A 19,468-nucleotide genomic window follows, 5' to 3' on the forward strand; every position below is an offset into this window, starting at 1 on the left:
ATTTTATTTTTATATATATATATTTTTGTTTATTATGTTTCTATATTTGTAAGAAATGAATTTTTGTTTCATTGTTATAAAAAACATAATTATCAAATTTAATGGTAAAATACTTGAACAATTTTCTACCCATCTTCCCCTAACCCCATTATTTACATAATGAGATAACCATGTTTAATGCTGTTTCATATTAGCTCTACTTTGATGGAAAGTATGCCCCGCGTTAAGCGGGGTCTTACTGTACTGCTACAAGTATGTGTGGGTAGGGCATAAACATCCAAAAGGTACCGTGAACCCCCCCCAAACAAGTAGAAGAAAGAATAGCTATTGCTGCAAGGTATTTCAAAAATTATCATGTGAAACTGTTCAAGCCAAGTTTGAGCAGAAATTGGAAATGAATATTTGGTTATTTCTCAACAAATTTTTGAGAATGAACAGTGAAACAGTAGGAAAAGTTCAGGTAGACTAACATCTACTAAACAAGTGATAGAAGCCCACTGCATTTGTGGTTTATTTCTGTTTAGCACTTCACTGTGATAAGCATGTATTTAAAATAAAATGTTATATGTATGTAACAGTGCCATGAGGCAAATTTAGTTCCTTATTGAAGTGATAGATTGTTTCAGTTCTATGATTAGTTTTTGTGGTATTTGCTGATATTTGCCTTAAATGTTTTGCATCTCCTGCACTGCTTGTTCTTATAAATCTGTTAACATATAACCAAATATTGACTTATTGAAGTGAGTTTTCAAAACTTGCACTTGAATGGCTACATTTTATAATCCTCTTAAGCCATGCTGCAACAAAAGCTGTTCTTTGCTTAATTATCGTCGTTCTACATCTATACCTTGATGTTAAATCAAGGTTGAAAAATTTCTTTTTCATCAAAATTTGTTGAGATTTATGATTGTGTTAACAAAATGTGTTGAGGCTTAAATTATTAAATGTTGAACTGGATGTTTAAATTGAGGTTGAAAAGTAATTTCTTTTTCATCAAAGTCTGTTGAGATTAACGATTGTGTTAACAAAGTGTGGAGAATCTTAAAATATCATTAAAACTGAGTTAATTGAAGAGGTAATAGATAATAATTAAATAATCATGATTTAAATGCTGTAGAAATCAGTACTAGGTTGTTTTGTAATAGAGACCATCCTCTAAATCTTCCACAGTATCAGTTTTCAAAATTGCAGCAATCCCTCACAAATCAGCAATAAAAAGGGTGAACTTGATCAAGCCATTCTTTCAGGTATGCAGTTTAAAAAATAAAAAAAAAATTGGGGGGGGGTATGTGTAAATCAGGAATTTTAATTTCATGCACTTTTGATTGTTCATGAGTGTAGCCCTAACCAAAGAAATTGAATAAAAATTTATTTTGTGCTAATCTTTCTAAAGGTACTGTTTATAAATGCGTGGTATGAAAAAATACACTACTGCACAGATTTAATTAATAAATACTGTGTTAATAGTTTTTATGGTTACATTCAAGTAGCCTGATGGTCCATAGAGTGAATTTGTTTTACAATTGATATTTGAATAAAAATGCATATTTCATATTCTTAGTGGTGGATTGCAAATTACCTTGTATGGTTAAGCTGAAATGAATGATTTTATGAAAAATTGTCTGTTATTGTATTTTATTGTAAGAAGTCATTTAAAATTAATGTTCACCTGATGTTATAGGAAATGATTGTGTCCACATTGTAATGTTGCTTCATTCTTAGGGAACGTGAAGGAGAAAGTCGGCGAGGTCGAGGTGGTTTTCGTGGTCGTGGAAGATCCCGTGGTAGAGGAAATTTCTTTGGTAATTTTGAAGGTAGGCCTCGCCGAGAGTTTGATCGTCATAGTAGAAGTGATAAAAGGTATAAACAAAAAGTACTATATTTCTTTTACGTTACTGGCTTTAAAAATGATTTTTTTTTCATTTTTTAAGCAAATGCCTCATTTTAATTTTCTTTTAAGCAGGTATTTAAAAAACTATAAATGAATGCTGTAATATTGGAGGTATGCAATGGCTGTAAGGTTTTGCATATTCATTTTGCAGTTAATTCTAAAATATTCAGCTTATGAAAAAAAATTAAGAATAGGACTATTTTTTTTACAACAAGTAATGTTTACTGTTTCATAGCTCTAAAGAGGTTATTATACTTTACTGAAAATAATCCTTTGAGTTGTTAGTTTATGTTGCACTGCTGTTCAGTGAAAAATGCATATCTCAGGAGAGTTGTAGGATCACCTGGAGGCTCTGCAGATGAGTGAGCTGTGCAGTGATTCAAAATGCAAACAATTAAAATTTTAGCTGTATGTGCAAATGGATGCACATGCAGTGAGCTTTTAAAAAGCTAATTCCAAACAGTACATCAGTGTACTATATTGTATTAGTGTGTGAATATACAAAACTTACCTTTTTGCAAAATGAGATGCAAATGGACAAATGAACTTTGAAAATGTTAAAAGTTAATTACATTGAGAGAAAGTGTTTTCTCTAGTTGGCAGTTTTCTCCTCATGTTGGGTAAAGCTTTGGTGGAGTTATGCATTCATAAAGTTAATGGAAGATTTAACTCATTATCAGGAGATAACTGAAGCAGAGTTGTATGAGATTTTGAAAACATATGCTTGGTATGCATTGAATGTATGAAGCTGCGATATCTACATTTCTAGCAGTGAGGGTTCACATCTTTTGATCTTCTAGCACAGATACCAATGACTTTAGTGTCGCAAAGGCACTTGTGTGTTGAATGGACACAAGCCATTTTTACCTCTTGTTTCAATCTTGAACTTTTAATTTGCTGCTGTAGACTGTGTTATAGTAGTTTCAGTGTGAGCATTATGGTGTCAGGTAGTACCCTATATCATTTATGCTCTTGCCTTTTGGGAACTGTAAGCTGTATGTATCTAAAGGAACTTCTATGCCTTACAAATAATTGCATTAACACTAACTCAAAAGATTATTTTCTGTAATTATGCTTACAGAAAATAATCCTTTTGACTTAGTAATATATTACATTGCTGGTCAGTGATAGTACATAGCTGGAGAAAAGTTGCATTATAGACCAGAGGTTTGGCAGGTAGAATGTTATGCCAAATGCTAATGATTATAAGTTTAACTGTGTATGTGATACATTAGTGAGGTTTTTGGAGCTGCCTTTCAACAGGATAGTATTACTGCTCAAGTTGCGCATAATGTGATTTAATCAATTTATGATCAATTAGTTGCACATAATGTGGATAAATATGTACCCATTCATTTAATGATCGCCTGTCTTGGTCCAATCTGCGCACATGTAAGATATGATTGCTTGGAGATTAGGCTCTTATCAGCACCTGCAGCTTTCACTTATAGATTATGGATCATATTGAACCTGTATAAATCGACATTCCACATGTGACAATCAAAGATCTGTTAGTCAGCGCTGTGCTTGGTTTAATGCATTATAACTGTTAAAGATAGGCACAGAAAGCAGTGAATTTAGTATACTATCTTTGCCATCCTCCTGAGAATACTCTTGCCGCAAATGCACTTATGTCGTGCTTGCCAGTTTTTGAAGCAACTATGGAAGTCTAAGGCACACAGAGCAGTGAATTTAGTATGCTCTCTTTGCCACCCTTCTGAGAATACTCTTGCCTCAAATGCACTTCTGTTGTGCTTGCTAGTTTTTGAAGCAACTCTGGAAGTCTAGTTCTGTTAATTTTTTAGTTGTTAACTTTTATTTGATGTTAATTTTTCAGTTAGGTGCATTTAATCAATTAAAAGATCTGCCTTTTGTGATCATTTTAACTTTGGAGAAGAGCTGTAAGTAATAAAGTGGCAGATCTGGTGAATACAAATGACTTTTCTATGACAAATTGCTGTGTTAGACTTTGTAGCGTAAGAGTGTTATGTCAGTTAAATTCTGATATATGTTGGTAGGAGTTCCTGCTCCTTACAGGAGGCATAATACAACCTTTACACAACCAACATTCAAATGTAATTTTCCCATCTATACACAACATTGATGGCATTAATCATGCCTGCTGTGAGCATGTATGCCAGAATGCTAATCATTTGCATATCCCAGCATTAGTACATTTTATGTAAATTTGATGTTTATTGCATGCTGCCGTTATGATGTGGCAACTTTAATGACTAGCAGTGTGTTTTAAATTGATATCGTAGTCCAGTAAGACTACTATTTGTATTTCTTATTTAACTAAAATAATTTTTTCTTCCTCAAGATATCATTTGCCGTATAGTATAATGATGAGCATTTGGAACCGAGCATCAGAAATTACTTTTATGTTTTATAAAACTGCATGAGCTTTATGATCAAGATGTTGACTGTTATATAGCATGCATGGATTCTAATTGATAAGTTAACACTATTTAAGGCTGCCGTTATAAGTTTAATTTATTTTTACTTGCCATTGTGCATTTTTTCCTTAACTGCTGATAAAAGCCTGTCAAAGAAAAAAGGTTGTCTAAATAAATCTAACAGATATGGAGATAAGTTAGCAGTACTTAGATTTTTGAGGTTAATTGTAGGTTCTAGCTGTAATTGCATGCTGTTATTGACATTCATGAATCTTTGCAAGATTGTGTGTAATGCTTCCACGATTAATGCTGATTTGGTAAAACACTATTTTTTTCTGAGCACTAAAAATGTGCTGATGTCATTCATTAAATTATTGTTATAATGCATTTGTACTGACAGTATATTAAAAAGTAGTAAATTGCACTAATACTAATCTAAAATAATATTGCATGACTGAAACTTTAATCTTAATCTTTGCCCATAACACTAGATAACTTCGTTATTTTAAAATCTAGATTTATGTCAGGGTCTTCAACTGTAAAAAAAATATATATATATATATATATATATATATATATATATATATATTCTTGCATATGTGTGCAAGTATACCAAGTCAGTGTAACTAAAACAAACCTTGGTTATTCTTTGTTGCATTTTCTTACATACTTATTTATTGTGTTAAAGTGACTCAGTTTTACTCTATTTTTATTCAGCGCTTTTATAGAAACGCATTCTGAGCATTAATCAGGATATTAGTGTATTTCATGTCCATGAATATTGCAGTTGCACTAAAGAAAGTACATGAAAAGTAATTTTTTTTAGTGCAGTTGCCTGTTGTTTCTGTTGCTGTGACTTGCTGTTGTCTCCATAGGTTGCCCTCAGAGCTTAAATTCAGCATGACATCGGCCTCAATACTAAAATTTTTTTTTAGTGAAATTATTCCATCCAAAACTCCAAATCATATCAGCTCTAGTATTTTATTATTTATTACTTTACATTTTGTTTAATTATAATAATTAATTTGTGTATTTATTTTGGTTTCCTTTGCCTAATGACATTCCATAGGGCTCTGGTGCTTCTAATTATAGACTAAGCCCTCGCTATGCCCAAAATAGGAGGAGGAAACTGTTTTAGTGTTGTGAACTCAAATTTACAATATGTATATTATTTTCTTATCCCTTTTTTTATTTGTGTTTTTAAAGTGGTTTGCGTCCTGTGGAAAAGAGAGATGTTGCTGGTCCTGGAAATTGGGGTGATCTTAAAAGTGAATTCAAGTAAGCATATGTATAACCCTTATAGCATAAATTTTATAAAATGAATACAAATTGCATTTGCAAGACCTTTAATCCGTTAATATATTATTATTGGTTGTACAGTTCTCGAAGAAGAGAAGCTGAGTCCACGTGGATGGATGAAGAATTTGAGTAAGTAGAATTATTTATTTATTATGTGTTGTTTGAGAGGAAGTAATGGTACTGTAGTTTAACTGTGGCAAATGCATTGTGGCATTGCTTATAATCGTCCAGAAGGGATGCTAATTATGTGCCACTGGTGAGGGAATCGCATGACAGTTGTTCTTTTCCGGAAAAAGAGAATTCACAAGCACAGGCAGGAAGGCCCCATGTCATCAGGTGATTCTGTCATCTGTTATCTTTCACGCCTCTTTTTCATATTCACAAAAATAAACTTGAAAATTTGCATTGATTTGAAACCATAGAAACCAAAAATGTTAAAAAATGGTTTTCATACGATATGAATTGTATATGAGCATTGCATATTTCATTGCTTTTAAAAATAATAGAATTATATTTTTAGCAAAAGTATTCTTTCTGTAGATAAAAGAAAGATCAACAGGTTTTCGCCCCATTTGAACAGGTTTTCCCGATTGTAATTGATTTAATGTGACTTTTGCGAGTAATGTAATCTTTAATACAATAATTTTGTTCATTCTTCTTTTCTAAAATAAATTTTGCTTTTCCTCCTTCAAAATATGTATATAGATTTTAGCACAAAAACAAGAAAAATATAATAATTATAATTTTTTATAAAGTTATAATTAATTATAAAATTTGTTATATTATAATTCATTATAATGGTAATGTAATAATGAAAATTATAGATTGAAATAATTAATAACAATTATTATACAATAATAGTTCTTTATTACACTGTACCATAAAATTTATGTACATTAGGTTTTGAAAGCACATATTTTTACCATTATATAAATAAATAACTGAATGCTCAAAGTTAAACACAATGTAATCAAACAGTTAATTACAAATGGTGATGAACATGTTATCTTAGATTTCTTAAAAATAATTTTCTGCCTCCTTAAGTCCTCTTGGATGCAGTGAAAATAAATGGAAAATATGAATGAATGAACACAAATCGGGCAATTTTGACAGAAAGGTACATGTTCCAACATTGGTTATCGGCCAGTAGGATGTTCTGATCTGTTATATTGCCATTCTTTTCAAAGCATTGTCAATGAAAAGTTTTTAAAAGTGTCTTTCTACCGCATTCTTTGTTTATTGGAATAAGTAAGAGCATATGCTTAAAAACAATTTGCTGTAATTGAAATGAGCTGATGATCAAAATATTTTCTCTAAATATCAAGGTGGGAGATAACAGCTTTCTGTAACTCCTGAATTATAAATTATTTTAGTTAATTGAAACAACTCAAGATGCTTTACGTAAAATTGTTTTCTGAACCATTGGGCAACATGAAAACTTTAGGCACTAGAGCAATTTTTAAATTGTTTTTTAAAAAAATCATGCAAATATTTTACTTTTTTTGCTCATAAATAAAAATAATTGTCATTGCCAAGTTATAAAACTAAACCTTGAGTGAGCATACCGTTGAATGAAAAAAACTCAAAAAATAAAATAATAGTAAATACATAATAAATCAATTTTGGAAACTACACTATTATTTCTCCACTTCTTTCTTTTCTTTTAAATGCTTTAAACACAAATAATGTCAAAGTATTGTAAATTTTATATAAATGTAGGAAAATTCAAAATACTGTAAATAAAAAAGGAAAGACTACAATTTGTACATTATTTCAAAATTTCATCATCGCTGTTTGAATTTCGGAGGGTGGTTACAGATGATTATGTACAGAAGTACTTAGAAATTTTGCAAATTATTAAGGATATATTGGAAGCATTTTTATTTATCATACTTTTGGTGTGAGATTTCATTTAAAAGCACTAATAAAATATTTTTTAAGTGATCTGCTTATGCTCATAAGCAGTGCACTTTTATATTGAAACTAAAAAACATCTTGTGCTTCATGGTTTGACTACAGCATTCTGCCAAGCTTCTGATTTTGCAGCAGACATAATTTTATTGCTTTAACTTAAGACAGTAACACTTCAAAGAAAAGTGCATTTTTCCTAGTGACTAAAACTACTGAAAACTAATTCTTGACTCGGTTCTTCACAATGTAAAAGAAATTCTCTTTTTTCTCATTTGAAATGTAACTGTAAATTTCCTTTAACAAATATGTAGTTTTCAAAGAATACTAGCACATCAAGATCATGCTGGAAATAAAAATTGTCATTTTGAAAGCTGTATTACATTAATTTCTGTGATGCTTACTATATTTATTTTTACTTTTCTTTTAACAATGTAGTGCATCAGGTGATAAGCAAAATGATTCTTGTTGGAAGGAGATCTTACCAACAGTGACTGAGTAAGTTTATAACAACTTTTTTGCTGTTCTGTCATATTGCAGTATTAAAAGTGGGATAAGAATCAGGGCTGGCTTTCTGTTGGCAGAGAAATTTTGCTCTGCTGATGGAAGAAACTAATAACAATATTTAAAATACTTTGGTAATTAATAATATTTATTGTTAAATTTATTTTAATGTCCAAAAATATTGTATATTAATGCATTTAAATAACAAGAATAATTATTTCATTAATGAGCTGTCGTTGTCTTAGGCCTTATAAGTGACAGCATGAATTTGCCTTTACCAACCTCTCGAGAACTACTTGGCTTGAGAATATTTTAAATATCTCCATGCCAAAGAAACACTTATGCAACTGGAAACATTTGTGCCTTTGCCAGGATTTGAACCTAGGCGTAGGGTTATAACAGCTGGCTCCCTTACCGCCAAGCTGGTAGGGTAGCATATAATTATAATGGGAAACAGTAAAAATTTTCAAATTTATTTCTCTCTGTATTTCTGGAAAACTGTATTAATTTCTTACAATAGAAAACAAAATGCGTTCCTCTTTTAAGTAGAGAAATGTTGCTTGCTTTACCGAGAAAGCAAAATTGATTAAATATATCTACAAAAGGTAAATTATTCTCATTTATCACTTGTAAATGCATCACTCATAAGTAGAGTGATTGATGCCAATGAGATCATGTATTTCTGTTACTTCAGTAGTAGTAGTAGTAGTAGTAGTAGTAGTAGTGTAGTGAGCTATTTTATCAGAAAAGAATTTTTAAAATTTGTAACTTTTTTTCTCCATTTAAGATTTACAGACTGAATTTGGGATTTATAAAGAGGAAAAGAATTAGTAAGAAGGTAATGATAAAATGTTTAATGCAAAAAGTAAATTATTGCTAAACCCTGCAAAATGAAAAAGCATCATAAAAAGTGTAGTGGTGACATCAGCAGTATAAATGAGTAGTAAGTAGGCTTACTTTCTGTATGGAAATTATGGATGTACCTAATTATTTACTGAATAATTCAGCTCCTTTGCAAAGACATGAAAACAGAATGAGGTGAAAAATCCTTGAGGAAGGCAAACCATACATCAGCCCAGTATGAAAGACTTTAACCCCTTCGAGCCGATTGTCATGTATACGTGCCAGCAACGAACGTACTTACCTACCGGCTGACACGCAGGCGTGCCAGAGGATTGTTCCATTCTCTACCGACTGTCACGTATTTGTGCCAGTACTTTGGAACGTTTTTCAAACTATAATTTCTGCCACAAGATGGCACTGTATGTCCATATGGTTTCAGATACATGTAAATTAGACCTTCTACTTGAAATGAGAGAAGCATGACTCACATACACGTGTTTTTGATTATATAAACAAACGGGGAAATAAATGTTTCCGAATGGCGTGATTTATGATGTCTCTTTAAATCGCACTTTATTCACACATGGTAGTTGTTTACTGTAAGTAGAGAAGTTTTATTTGCTCTAAAGCGTTGGGTATTTCGGTTTGCAGTTCAGTTTATAGAAAATAATTAGATCTTGTTAGACGTGAAATCTTTGTTTTTACCGTTGCAATGACGAAGCGTCGAAAATATTTAACAGAGCATGAAATAGCAGAAATGATGCAAAATATTTCAGATATTGATTCTGAAATTCTGATATTGATTCTGAAAGATTAACTGAAAGACATTTTCCAAAACTTTGTTCAGAAGAGACTGATAAGAAAATGAGACGACGATGCTTTGTTTGTTCACATTCCCGGAAAAATCCTCCAAAACGGCAAATGAGTTATTACGAGTGCAAGGAATGTAACATAGGACTGTGTGTAGATCCCTGTTTTCAAATTTTTCATACGAAAAGAGAATTTTAAGTAATATATTTAGTTTTCAGATGTATAATGTTAAAATTCATAAAATGGTGAGTAATTAAAATAAAATGTGTAAAATATGCATTTAAACAAGAAATAAGGTAATTAAGGTATATATATAAAAATATTTATAAAGCATAAGCAGTTTAAATACTCTTTAGAGCATTATTAAACAATGCGTTGATACTTCTGAAATTTCATGGATTTAGGCTTAGTACCAAAAAAGCCCCCGGCCCTGGAGAGTCGCTCGCGTAAGACACTGCCGGCCTCAGCAATAAGCGCGCGTTTTCGCTACCCGGCTCGAAGGGGTTAAATAATAGAGTGAGTGTTAATGTGTTAATAGCAGAGTTCTTCTAACAGTGCTGTCCTTTACATACATGTTAGACATTTCCTAAGAAGAGCCAAATAACTAAATTATGCTCATTTACAATAAATAACAAATAGCTAATACAGTGTGGAATTATGAAATATATATATTTTAACTATTGGTTTTTACATATTTGGCAAAATCTTACCAACCCTGAAGCAAGGTAGCAGCAATGATAAAATTCACTGTGGAGAGGAATATGATGTATGTTCAATTTGAAAAGAAAAATTATTTAAAGCATGGAGGTAAACCAAAAATCATGACCATGCTGGGGCATAAAGGGAGTGTGCACAAACTAGATCAGTTTCTTGCTTGAAATTCATCTTTGGCATCCTTATTCAAATCCAGTTTTCATTTAAAACACTAATTACTTAATTAAGCAGGGGATGAAATTAATCTGCACGTTTCTGTAGATCTAATGCAGCTCATACTGCGGTGATTTACAAGATATTGTAGTTTTATACTACCTGTTTGGCCTGCCAGTGCTTGCTGAGTGGTTCATAATTGTACATTCATTGTCTAAATTTTATAGTTAATATCGGTACTAAGTGTATCATAAGGAGTGAGTTTTCATGATAACAAAAACTTTTTTTTTTTTAGACTGGAGCAAGTCACAGAAAGATAAACTGTATAGTTTGTATATACCTTTCTGTAAAAGCTTTAAAATTCTGTGATTTATTTTCAACCTACATTTACAGTCAAGTAAGTGAGATAGATTACAAATTTTTAATGTGAAGGGTATGAAAGTAAATAAAAAACATATTAAATTTTGAACATAATATATTAGGTGCTATCTTTCATTTAATGAAATGTAACAAAAATAATTAGATGCATGATATTTCTTTGTGTATGTGAGAGAGAGCACTAACTTAATGGTATAAAAGTTTCATGTTTTGTTTTAGCTTCGTGGCAAGGGTTGTATACAGTCCAAACCTGGAAAGGTACTTTTCTTATAATGAAATATGTTATATGAAATTACCACAAAATAATGAAATGGTATCTGGTTTGCGTATTATGTAATGGAACATAGGTGTAACTAAACTTTACATTATGATCACTTTCCTGTAGTAAATCACAAGTTATTCCAAGTGTATTGAAAGCTTGTGTTTCTTCTGTTTGGAGTGTCTGTTGGAGTACTTCTGTTAGTAAAAGTGGTTTGTGTGTTCCATATGCTGCTATGTTTTCCTTTACGTACCAGAGGTTATTTAAAGTGTATTTGGCGAATTTTAAATGTGTTGAGGTTTATGATGGTTATTGGTTCAGTTAAGTAAAAACACTATTGGTTTTTACATATTTGGCAAAATAGAAATGATTTGGAATAAACCAAACATATTGAAAGATGGGAAAACAAAATTCCCATATTGTGATCTCAGAGAAGTGCAACGCACCAGTTGTTGGTGAAAAGTAGTTGCATAAATTGTAGAGCTAAAGTACAAATTAAAACCCTTTAAAATTGATAATTAGTGTGTGTGACTGCATGTACATATGGAACTTGGTCAGAAATATATTTACTATGCATGAATGATAGCTTTGCTCCAAATTTTGCTTATTGCTGTTATAAGGGGTAAGTTAAATGCTTTGAACTGCTGTGCCACAGACTTAGAAATGAAGATTTAACTGCAATTTATGGGCGATAGGCCAGAGTCTGCACTCCCATACTAATTTTTTTTGGTCTGTCGACACCATTTCAAATGTTTTTTATGTTTTAACATCAATAAAATGGTTTAGTTTAATTACTGTTGTATATGTAACAAGTATTTGTGTGCTGAATTTGAGAGTGTGTCAAGTCATTTAGCAAGGAAATAAAAATTTATAAATGTAAAAGATTTCATTCATGGTAAACTAGTAGATTATGTTTTTTGTGATGTAACTATTGAATTTTCAGTATTTAATAGTAGAAAAAGGACATGTAAAGGTATTTTCCCTCATTGGCTGGATATATTGTAAATATCTTTTGGTAATTTTATTTTGTGCTACCTCTCGCATTAGTGCTACCTCTCACATTAGATATGTAAGTTCTTAAGAAATTAGTCAATTTAAGGCGGTGTTACTATGCAATTGATTAAATTCATTTAGTTGCCTTAGATCGTAACATTAAAAAATTTGGAATTTTCTGATGTGCCTGTTATTTTGTGTGTTTGAATTATTGAAATTTCTCAGCATGCACGTTTTTTTCTTAATCTTTCAGAATGCCAGCTGTTAGCCATAATGAACTGACTGCTGAAAAATGTGGTGATACTACAGTTCCTGAAAGTATGGACTCAAAGTAAGTTCAGAATTTAGAAATTTCCACACTTTTAATACATGATAACGAACTAAACCAACGACGGTAGAACTACTTCTGTACAGTCTCATAAATATATTGCATTTTAGTTTCTAAAACTTTTTAATTGATCACTATTATGCATTTGGGAATTTTAGCTAAATTGCAAGGTGTATAGATTAATTGCAAGGTGTATAGCTAAATTGCAAGGTGTATGTGGTGTATAGATTTCGGTATAAATGCTGTAGTAAGGAGGTGAAATGTTCACCTGGGGAATCGTTTTGCAAACTTGTTGCATTGAAAGAACACTCCCTTTTCCTCTCTTCTGTGTCCATATGGTTATATTTAATGGGGATATTCAGTATTCATTATCCTCAGTTGCACTTGGGTGAGAGGCATATATGGGAGGGATATTTATGGCATATGAGTTTACAGATTCATTTGTATTATTATTGAGATTCTAAACCCTCTTAAACATAAAGTGTATGGTAGATCAAATACTTTGACATCCGAAGTACGATTGGCGTATTTATATTTCAAAATGGAACAAAATATCTTTTCAGTCTGTTGTAAAGTGTTTGCTTTGTTTCAATTTAAGATAATTATTGTATACCACAAGTGTTTACTTTCACATTTTCTCTTCTTTTATGTATTAAAACATTTTTTTATCGTCATCTGATAAAAACGAGTATAAATTAAATGAGATTTATACAGCATTCATTTGTAAGATTTAGGAAAAATACATTTGTTTATCTTAAAGAATTTTAATTTAAATATATAAACATTTTTATCTTTTGGTTTATTCATACCATAACAGATATGGAGTAAAATTTGGGTAAGTTAATAAAAGAAAATTATAATTTATAAATCATTAATTTAAATCTGGTAGGATGGCATGCAGAAATTATAAAATTAAAAATATGAAACCGTAATTTATGAAACAAAGAGCAATTATGATCTAAAGGGTATCAAAATTCACAAAAAAGCTTAATATTTATTTGTTTACTTTATTAAACATTTCTTTCAATGCATTCATGCGTAAAGCATACATTACGCATAGTCGAAATTAGAAAATTGCAACCAGAAAATTATTTGATGTGTATTTGTGATATTTATAATGACGAGGAATTTGATTTAAATCATATCAAAGACTGAGTACATCGAGATAAAATACTACATTTAGTAAGGAATTATAAGCCGAATAAAATAAAAACATCTGCCCTGAAGATGAGGCTAGTTTTGACAGATCAACTTCCAGTTCATTGCGCGCTGCAATGTCCCCCCTTCCGCAGAGCAGCGTGAAATCGATAAACAGATTTTGGAATGGTTAGAGAAAGGATATGCATTTATCCATTTTTTGCAGCAATTCCACTTTTTGTTTGATGGACATCAAAACATGCTTTCGCTTTGTAGATCCTTTGGCAACTCCAGAATCAGAAACTTTTTGACATAATTGAAAGTTCAAGCTTACTTTTTATAAAATTGCTCTAACAGTCTGCAAAAAATAATAAGACAGATCCAATTAGAAGATTAAGGAACAACACAATCTGCAACATTAACTGAAAGAGATAATTTTAGCCTAGCTTATGCCATCCGTTATACATTAAACGCACATGCGTAAACGTATTATGCTCATGCATTTACGCATGTGCAGAAAGTTTGTAGCTTTGAGGTCTGGATTATAGATCATTCCGGATTAAAGACTTTATACTGTAGTTGTTTTGGAAATAATCATCTAAAACATAGTTTACTAGTTTTTCTGGCTCGCTCTCCCTGTTTCAAATATTATTTTATTCAGTTTGCTCTCTTAAGAGTTTGTTTAGCCCTTTATTTGTGTAACAATGTATTAGCTATCTTTGAATGTATTGTATAGGTATTGGCTAAAAACATGACATTATTAAGACACAATAACACGCCGAACAAATACTAATTCAGAATATGAAATGCCTCTAAAAATCCAGTTCTCCAATGGAAGATGTTTTTTGAGTAATTTTGGCAGCAAAAGAATTGAAAGTGTGATTTTCGGACCAACAAATTTGAGCAACAGAAGACAAGGTCCGTAGCGGTCCTTACTAGTGCTTATAAGGCCTTATATCTGAAAATAAAATATAAAGGCCATTATAGGTGCTTACTTTTTCTTTAAAGCCCTTATTTTTTTGTTTTTAGTGGTTATTTTTTGCTTTTAGTGCTTTTTGTAATGAACGCGCATTCCCCCCCCCCCCCCCCGTACCAAAGCCGAAACCAAATAAACAACTTTTACTTATATGGAACGTCAGATGGTGAATCATACTCCCGGAAATAGCTTTTCCCCCTTTCTCTGTATTAATGTAACCTATGGTGCGCGCGAGAGTACAGACAGGTGTACGTCGTTCTATTGATCAAAGAATTGCGAAAACCGTACAAAATTCCGGTACATTCGGTATTCTTTTCCTCCCACCCAAATACTACACACGTTTGAATTTCTATCAAGATTTTAATAATTTACATTCTCGTTCCGCGTGGTCAGTTCATATTCGTGTTTACTATGATCGTTAGCTTATATTATGAGCATTTGTATGAATATTTATAATAATATAGTTGCAGTAGCTGCTGAAGTTTAAACTTCCAAAAATGGGTTTATTTTTACATAGATTAGCTTTCTAAGGAATAATATTCGGAATGGCTTAAATAAAAGAAAAGTAATCGAATAGTCAAAAAAAATTATTTATTTATTATTATTATTATTATTATTATTATTATTATTATTATTATTATTTTTTGTTAATACATTATACAGTACGAAGGTTGGAAAGTTCTCCCTTTTCTCCGCAAAATCTCTAATACTGAAGCAGCGAACTTTTTTTTTTTTTTTTCTGGTCCAATCTGGATTGAATAGGACTAAAAGTTTTGCGGTCTACCCAACCCAAGCGAAGAATGATTCTTTTCCGGAAACTTAACGGTCTGTTCAAAATTAGAATCAAAAACACCCCAGATTAGTAAGTCTCTTTCTTTTCCTTTATTTAGTTCTTTATTCTCCGAATACTGGCAGCTGTTGATTCCGATTGCGTAATATCACGTATGGAAGAATTACGCCGCACATATTACGCAATAACGTTTGCGTTATTTTGCAGAGATAATTAATTTTTATGTTCAGTCTGAGATTTATTTATGAACACTTAATACAGTTTTACTGTTCTTTCTAAGCAGAATATTTCTCAGTTCCGTTGGTCTATTTTTATATGATGCACATATCGAAATGTCAAAATCATTTATTTAGCCGAGAAATCTAAAGAACGGCTACAATCTCCCACCCTCCTCTTTTTCCAGTTACGCTCGACTATACGGAATATTCTGCAATTTCCGAGTATGCGGGTTAGTTAAGCTTTTACTGTTAAAGTATGACTATATGAAGCAATTTCCCGTCTCCTGATTTCAGAAATATTCCTCCTTTTTTACTTAAATTACTTTGCCTGGAATATATGTTAAGGAAAAACTGTTATGCAATGAAAATTTAGAAAATGTTCAGAATTTTTATTTAAGTTAAATTATTTAAATATTAATATGAGTGGAAAAATAAATTGTATTTATTATTAGGTGCCAAGCGAATACAATTAATATGGCTTATTATTATTTATTTTCTATATTTTGAACTGAAATTTCATCATTAAATCCTGTAATGTAGTTTAGTTCTGCATAGTTTTTTTTTTTCCCCTCTCATTGTAAACTAATTCTGTAAATTGAACTGTCATTTAAAATTTAAAAAAAAAGTTAATTGTTTTCCATGGCTGAGGTTAATGCTCATTCTCTTAATAAATATTGCATTGCTCATATTTTAAATTGCAAGTGTAATTTTTCTTTTAAGGTTTATGCAGTTGTGTATAATGTAATTAGACAGGTGCTTATTTTTTCTTAAAATGTGCTTGAAAAGTGCTTATAGGTGCTTATTTTTTTTAACTAAAATGTGGCTATGAACTCTGTAAGGCTTCAGTGTTTCCTTTTTTCTAACATATGCCTCATGTTCCTTGACGCGAAATTTTAAGGTTCTCTTAGTTTGGCCAAATTTAAACCACACTGGCAAGGAATCCTATAAATACCCGAGGAATTCATATCCGGAATGGGGTCCACCACACTTTAAATCATGTCATCCGACTGAACAAAAGTTAGCTTCATTTTATTCCTATGTTTTTCATGCTCTTCAAGTTTGCTCCTCCAAACTGTCCCTTGATGAAGAACTAAATTATTTAAAAGCAATAGCTATTGACAGGGGCTTTTCATCCAACATTATTAATCAAGCAGTTAAACAATTTTCATCTCAACACACTAAAAGGCACACTCTTGTTTTAGGAGACTATAAAAATTCTGTTGTCATTCCCTTCTTTCGATCAATTAGCTATAAAGTTGCACATATTTTGCAAAATTTTAACTTTCGGGTTGTTTATTCTCCCATCAATAAAATTCCGAGCTCCATACTCAAGGACCCCATTCCGGATATGAATTCCTGGGGTATTCATATTCAGTGTGATTTAATTTTAATTGGCCAAACTAAGAGAGCCTTAAAATTTCAAGTCAAGGAACATGAGGCATATGTTAGAAAAAAGGGAACACAGAAGTCTTCTGTTGCTCAACATTGTTGGTCCGAAAATCACACTCAATTTTTCTGCTGCCAAAATTATTCAAAAAAGTCTTTCTGTTCTAGTTAACGATCCTAATTCCAATCCATCTTTGCCTTCGGCCTTTAAAGAAATTATGTTTTAGTTCTGGTCTCATCAACAGATGGCGCTACTTGCTTATTCTTGTCCAGGCTTTCTTATCTTATCTAATCATTATTTCCTATCTTGTTCATTTACGGTTTTGCAGCTGAGAATGATGGTTCGGTAAAACAAACGAAACCAGTCCTGTGAAAATTTTGAAAATATAACGCTGATTTTTGTTGTTTGACTTCTGAATTAGTAATGACATTATTAGTTAAAATTTATCATGCATTGTGAAAACAGAATGATAATGATTAAAGTTTTCTAAAAACTTTTATAATAATGAACCTACATCCCCCCCTCCAAAAAAAGAATACTGGTACCACACATATATTATAAGAACATTCTGCTTGGGTATGCTTGATATCACTGCCATGTACAGAATTTTTATCATGTTCTTAGGATATTAGATGATAGTCTTAAGTTTTGAAAAGAAAGAAACTAGATATAAATTAGGCCAATTTATGTGAAGGGACAACTGACATGATTTAGTATGAATCTTTTGAAGATGCTTGGGTGTAGTAATAGAGTATCAACTTACTAGTTTAATGTTTGTTTTTAAACTGTTTAAGGAACCAGATTTTCTTGTTTTACTGCCCACTAGCTTCTCAGTGCCTCCTTACTACCTCTTTAATATGCAGATACTGCCATTTCTAGAACTCATTGCCCATAAGTGAGCTATAATGCACATATTAGGAAACTATAGTATAAAATTATTGCTATGAAAGGTGGAAATTTAATGTGCATTCTGTTTGCTTTTTTATCCTTATTTACTATGCTGCTGATTAGTAGTAATGTAAATTGATTGATTACATTACCTTTATTACTTTTCTGTTCTGTGCTATTAATAGACATATTTTAACTTACCAGTGTGATAGTTATTATTTCAAATTGTAGAATTAGTTTTAACTCACGACTTTTGAGTTAAAAGTACATTCCTGGTGAGCATTCTTTTATTTGTGTGGTTATGTGCCCCCTTTTTTTTCAGGATAAATTGAAGAAAATAAAGCAGAAATTTTCCAAATTTTGAACAAACTGTAGTAATTTTGTATAATGATGTAAAAAGTCTTGAGGTGCAAAGTAATAGTCATTTAGCAAAGAAGCAGTTCAAAGGAAGGTTATACTACTAAACAGTGTGTCAAAATATGGTGTTTTCTTGTAAAGGCTATGCCACTTGGTGCCTTTTTGTTTTAGCAAATTTCCTTGATGCCAACTGTGAACTGTTTGGTTTAGATTCTTTCCTAGTTAGATTTGGCTTTATAAACGTCACTCAGATAATCAGGTTTTTAACTAATCTTTTTTTTTTTTTTTGGAGGCAGGGACACACTGTAATGGATTTTATGACTTTGGTTTGACCAAGAGATAGTCTTCAAAAAAAAAAAAAAAAAAAAAAAAAAAAGAAGAAGAAGAAGAAGAATGTGTTTGAATAACCATTTCATGGGAACTTAATATGCAGCTTGAAGTTGAAATTCCCAGTGGAACTAAATTCCTAATGGCAAGAAAAAGTCATTTGAGCACAAGTGTGGTTTGTTGGATCCTGCATTACATTTAGTACTCGCAACTAATTTATAGTGTCAGGAGTATAATGGGTTTTGTTTAGTATCAAGAGAGATCTGATGGGTTCAAGTGAATCACTACATTATGGTTGATCGGAATAAATGTGCTGCCTTATCTTGACCTAATAATAAAATTGATTAACTACAAAAATTAAAAAATTGCAGAAATTTATGAAAGCTTATTCACAAAAAGAAAAAAAAAAAGAAAAGGATGCAGTTTTTGGAAGATTTTGTGAAATTGGGGAATGTTTCCTCATAGCTGTTCCTGATTGTTCCGTTTCGTTTAGTATCGAGCCAAAGGGAATGGGAAGGAAAAAAGTCAAGATATAGCAGTATAGTGCCAAAAATATGTGGTATGACTTTAATGAAATGCACCCAAACATAATGCCTTCCTTCCCTGTGCTGCGCGCCACTGAGCGGCATGGAAGCACAGAAAAACTTTGAATTGAAATTTTTTTAAATCCTAAATGGTCTCGTACCTACATCGAGGTGCCTAGTATTATATTTCCCAGTCGCATGATGACGTCAAGAGGGAGGTGTCGGGACTTTCGGGTCCGATGCTAGGCTGAGTACCGTCGTAGATGGTGTACCGCCTCGCAGGTACATTACCTGGTGGGACCCTAGACATGAGTACTGTTTTCTGATGAGTGAGCCTTCTCACTATTCCATGGCTAAAAATAGGTTTATGTATGCAAAACATCAG

The 19,468-nt window shown here is 31.7% G+C and overlaps 1 protein-coding gene across 1 annotated transcript in view; it reads left to right on the forward strand.

The window, feature by feature from the left end:
* Window positions 1-19,468, forward strand: part of LOC118181808 (intracellular hyaluronan-binding protein 4.S-like) — a 45,132-nt gene that overhangs the window by 17,881 nt on the left and 7,783 nt on the right. The window contains exons 3-7 of the mRNA XM_085809584.1: window positions 1,723-1,860; window positions 5,497-5,568; window positions 5,671-5,718; window positions 7,936-7,995; window positions 12,405-12,482. Coding sequence (XP_085665710.1) covers window positions 1,723-1,860; window positions 5,497-5,568; window positions 5,671-5,718; window positions 7,936-7,995; window positions 12,405-12,482 — 396 coding nt within the window. The remainder of the gene's footprint in view (window positions 1-1,722; window positions 1,861-5,496; window positions 5,569-5,670; window positions 5,719-7,935; window positions 7,996-12,404; window positions 12,483-19,468) is intronic.

The sequence above is a fragment of the Stegodyphus dumicola genome, chromosome X2 (genome assembly GCF_044657685.1).
Source record: "Stegodyphus dumicola isolate Sdum_Otavi_A_Nest chromosome X2, ASM4465768v1".
NCBI lineage: Eukaryota > Metazoa > Arthropoda > Arachnida > Araneae > Eresidae > Stegodyphus > Stegodyphus dumicola.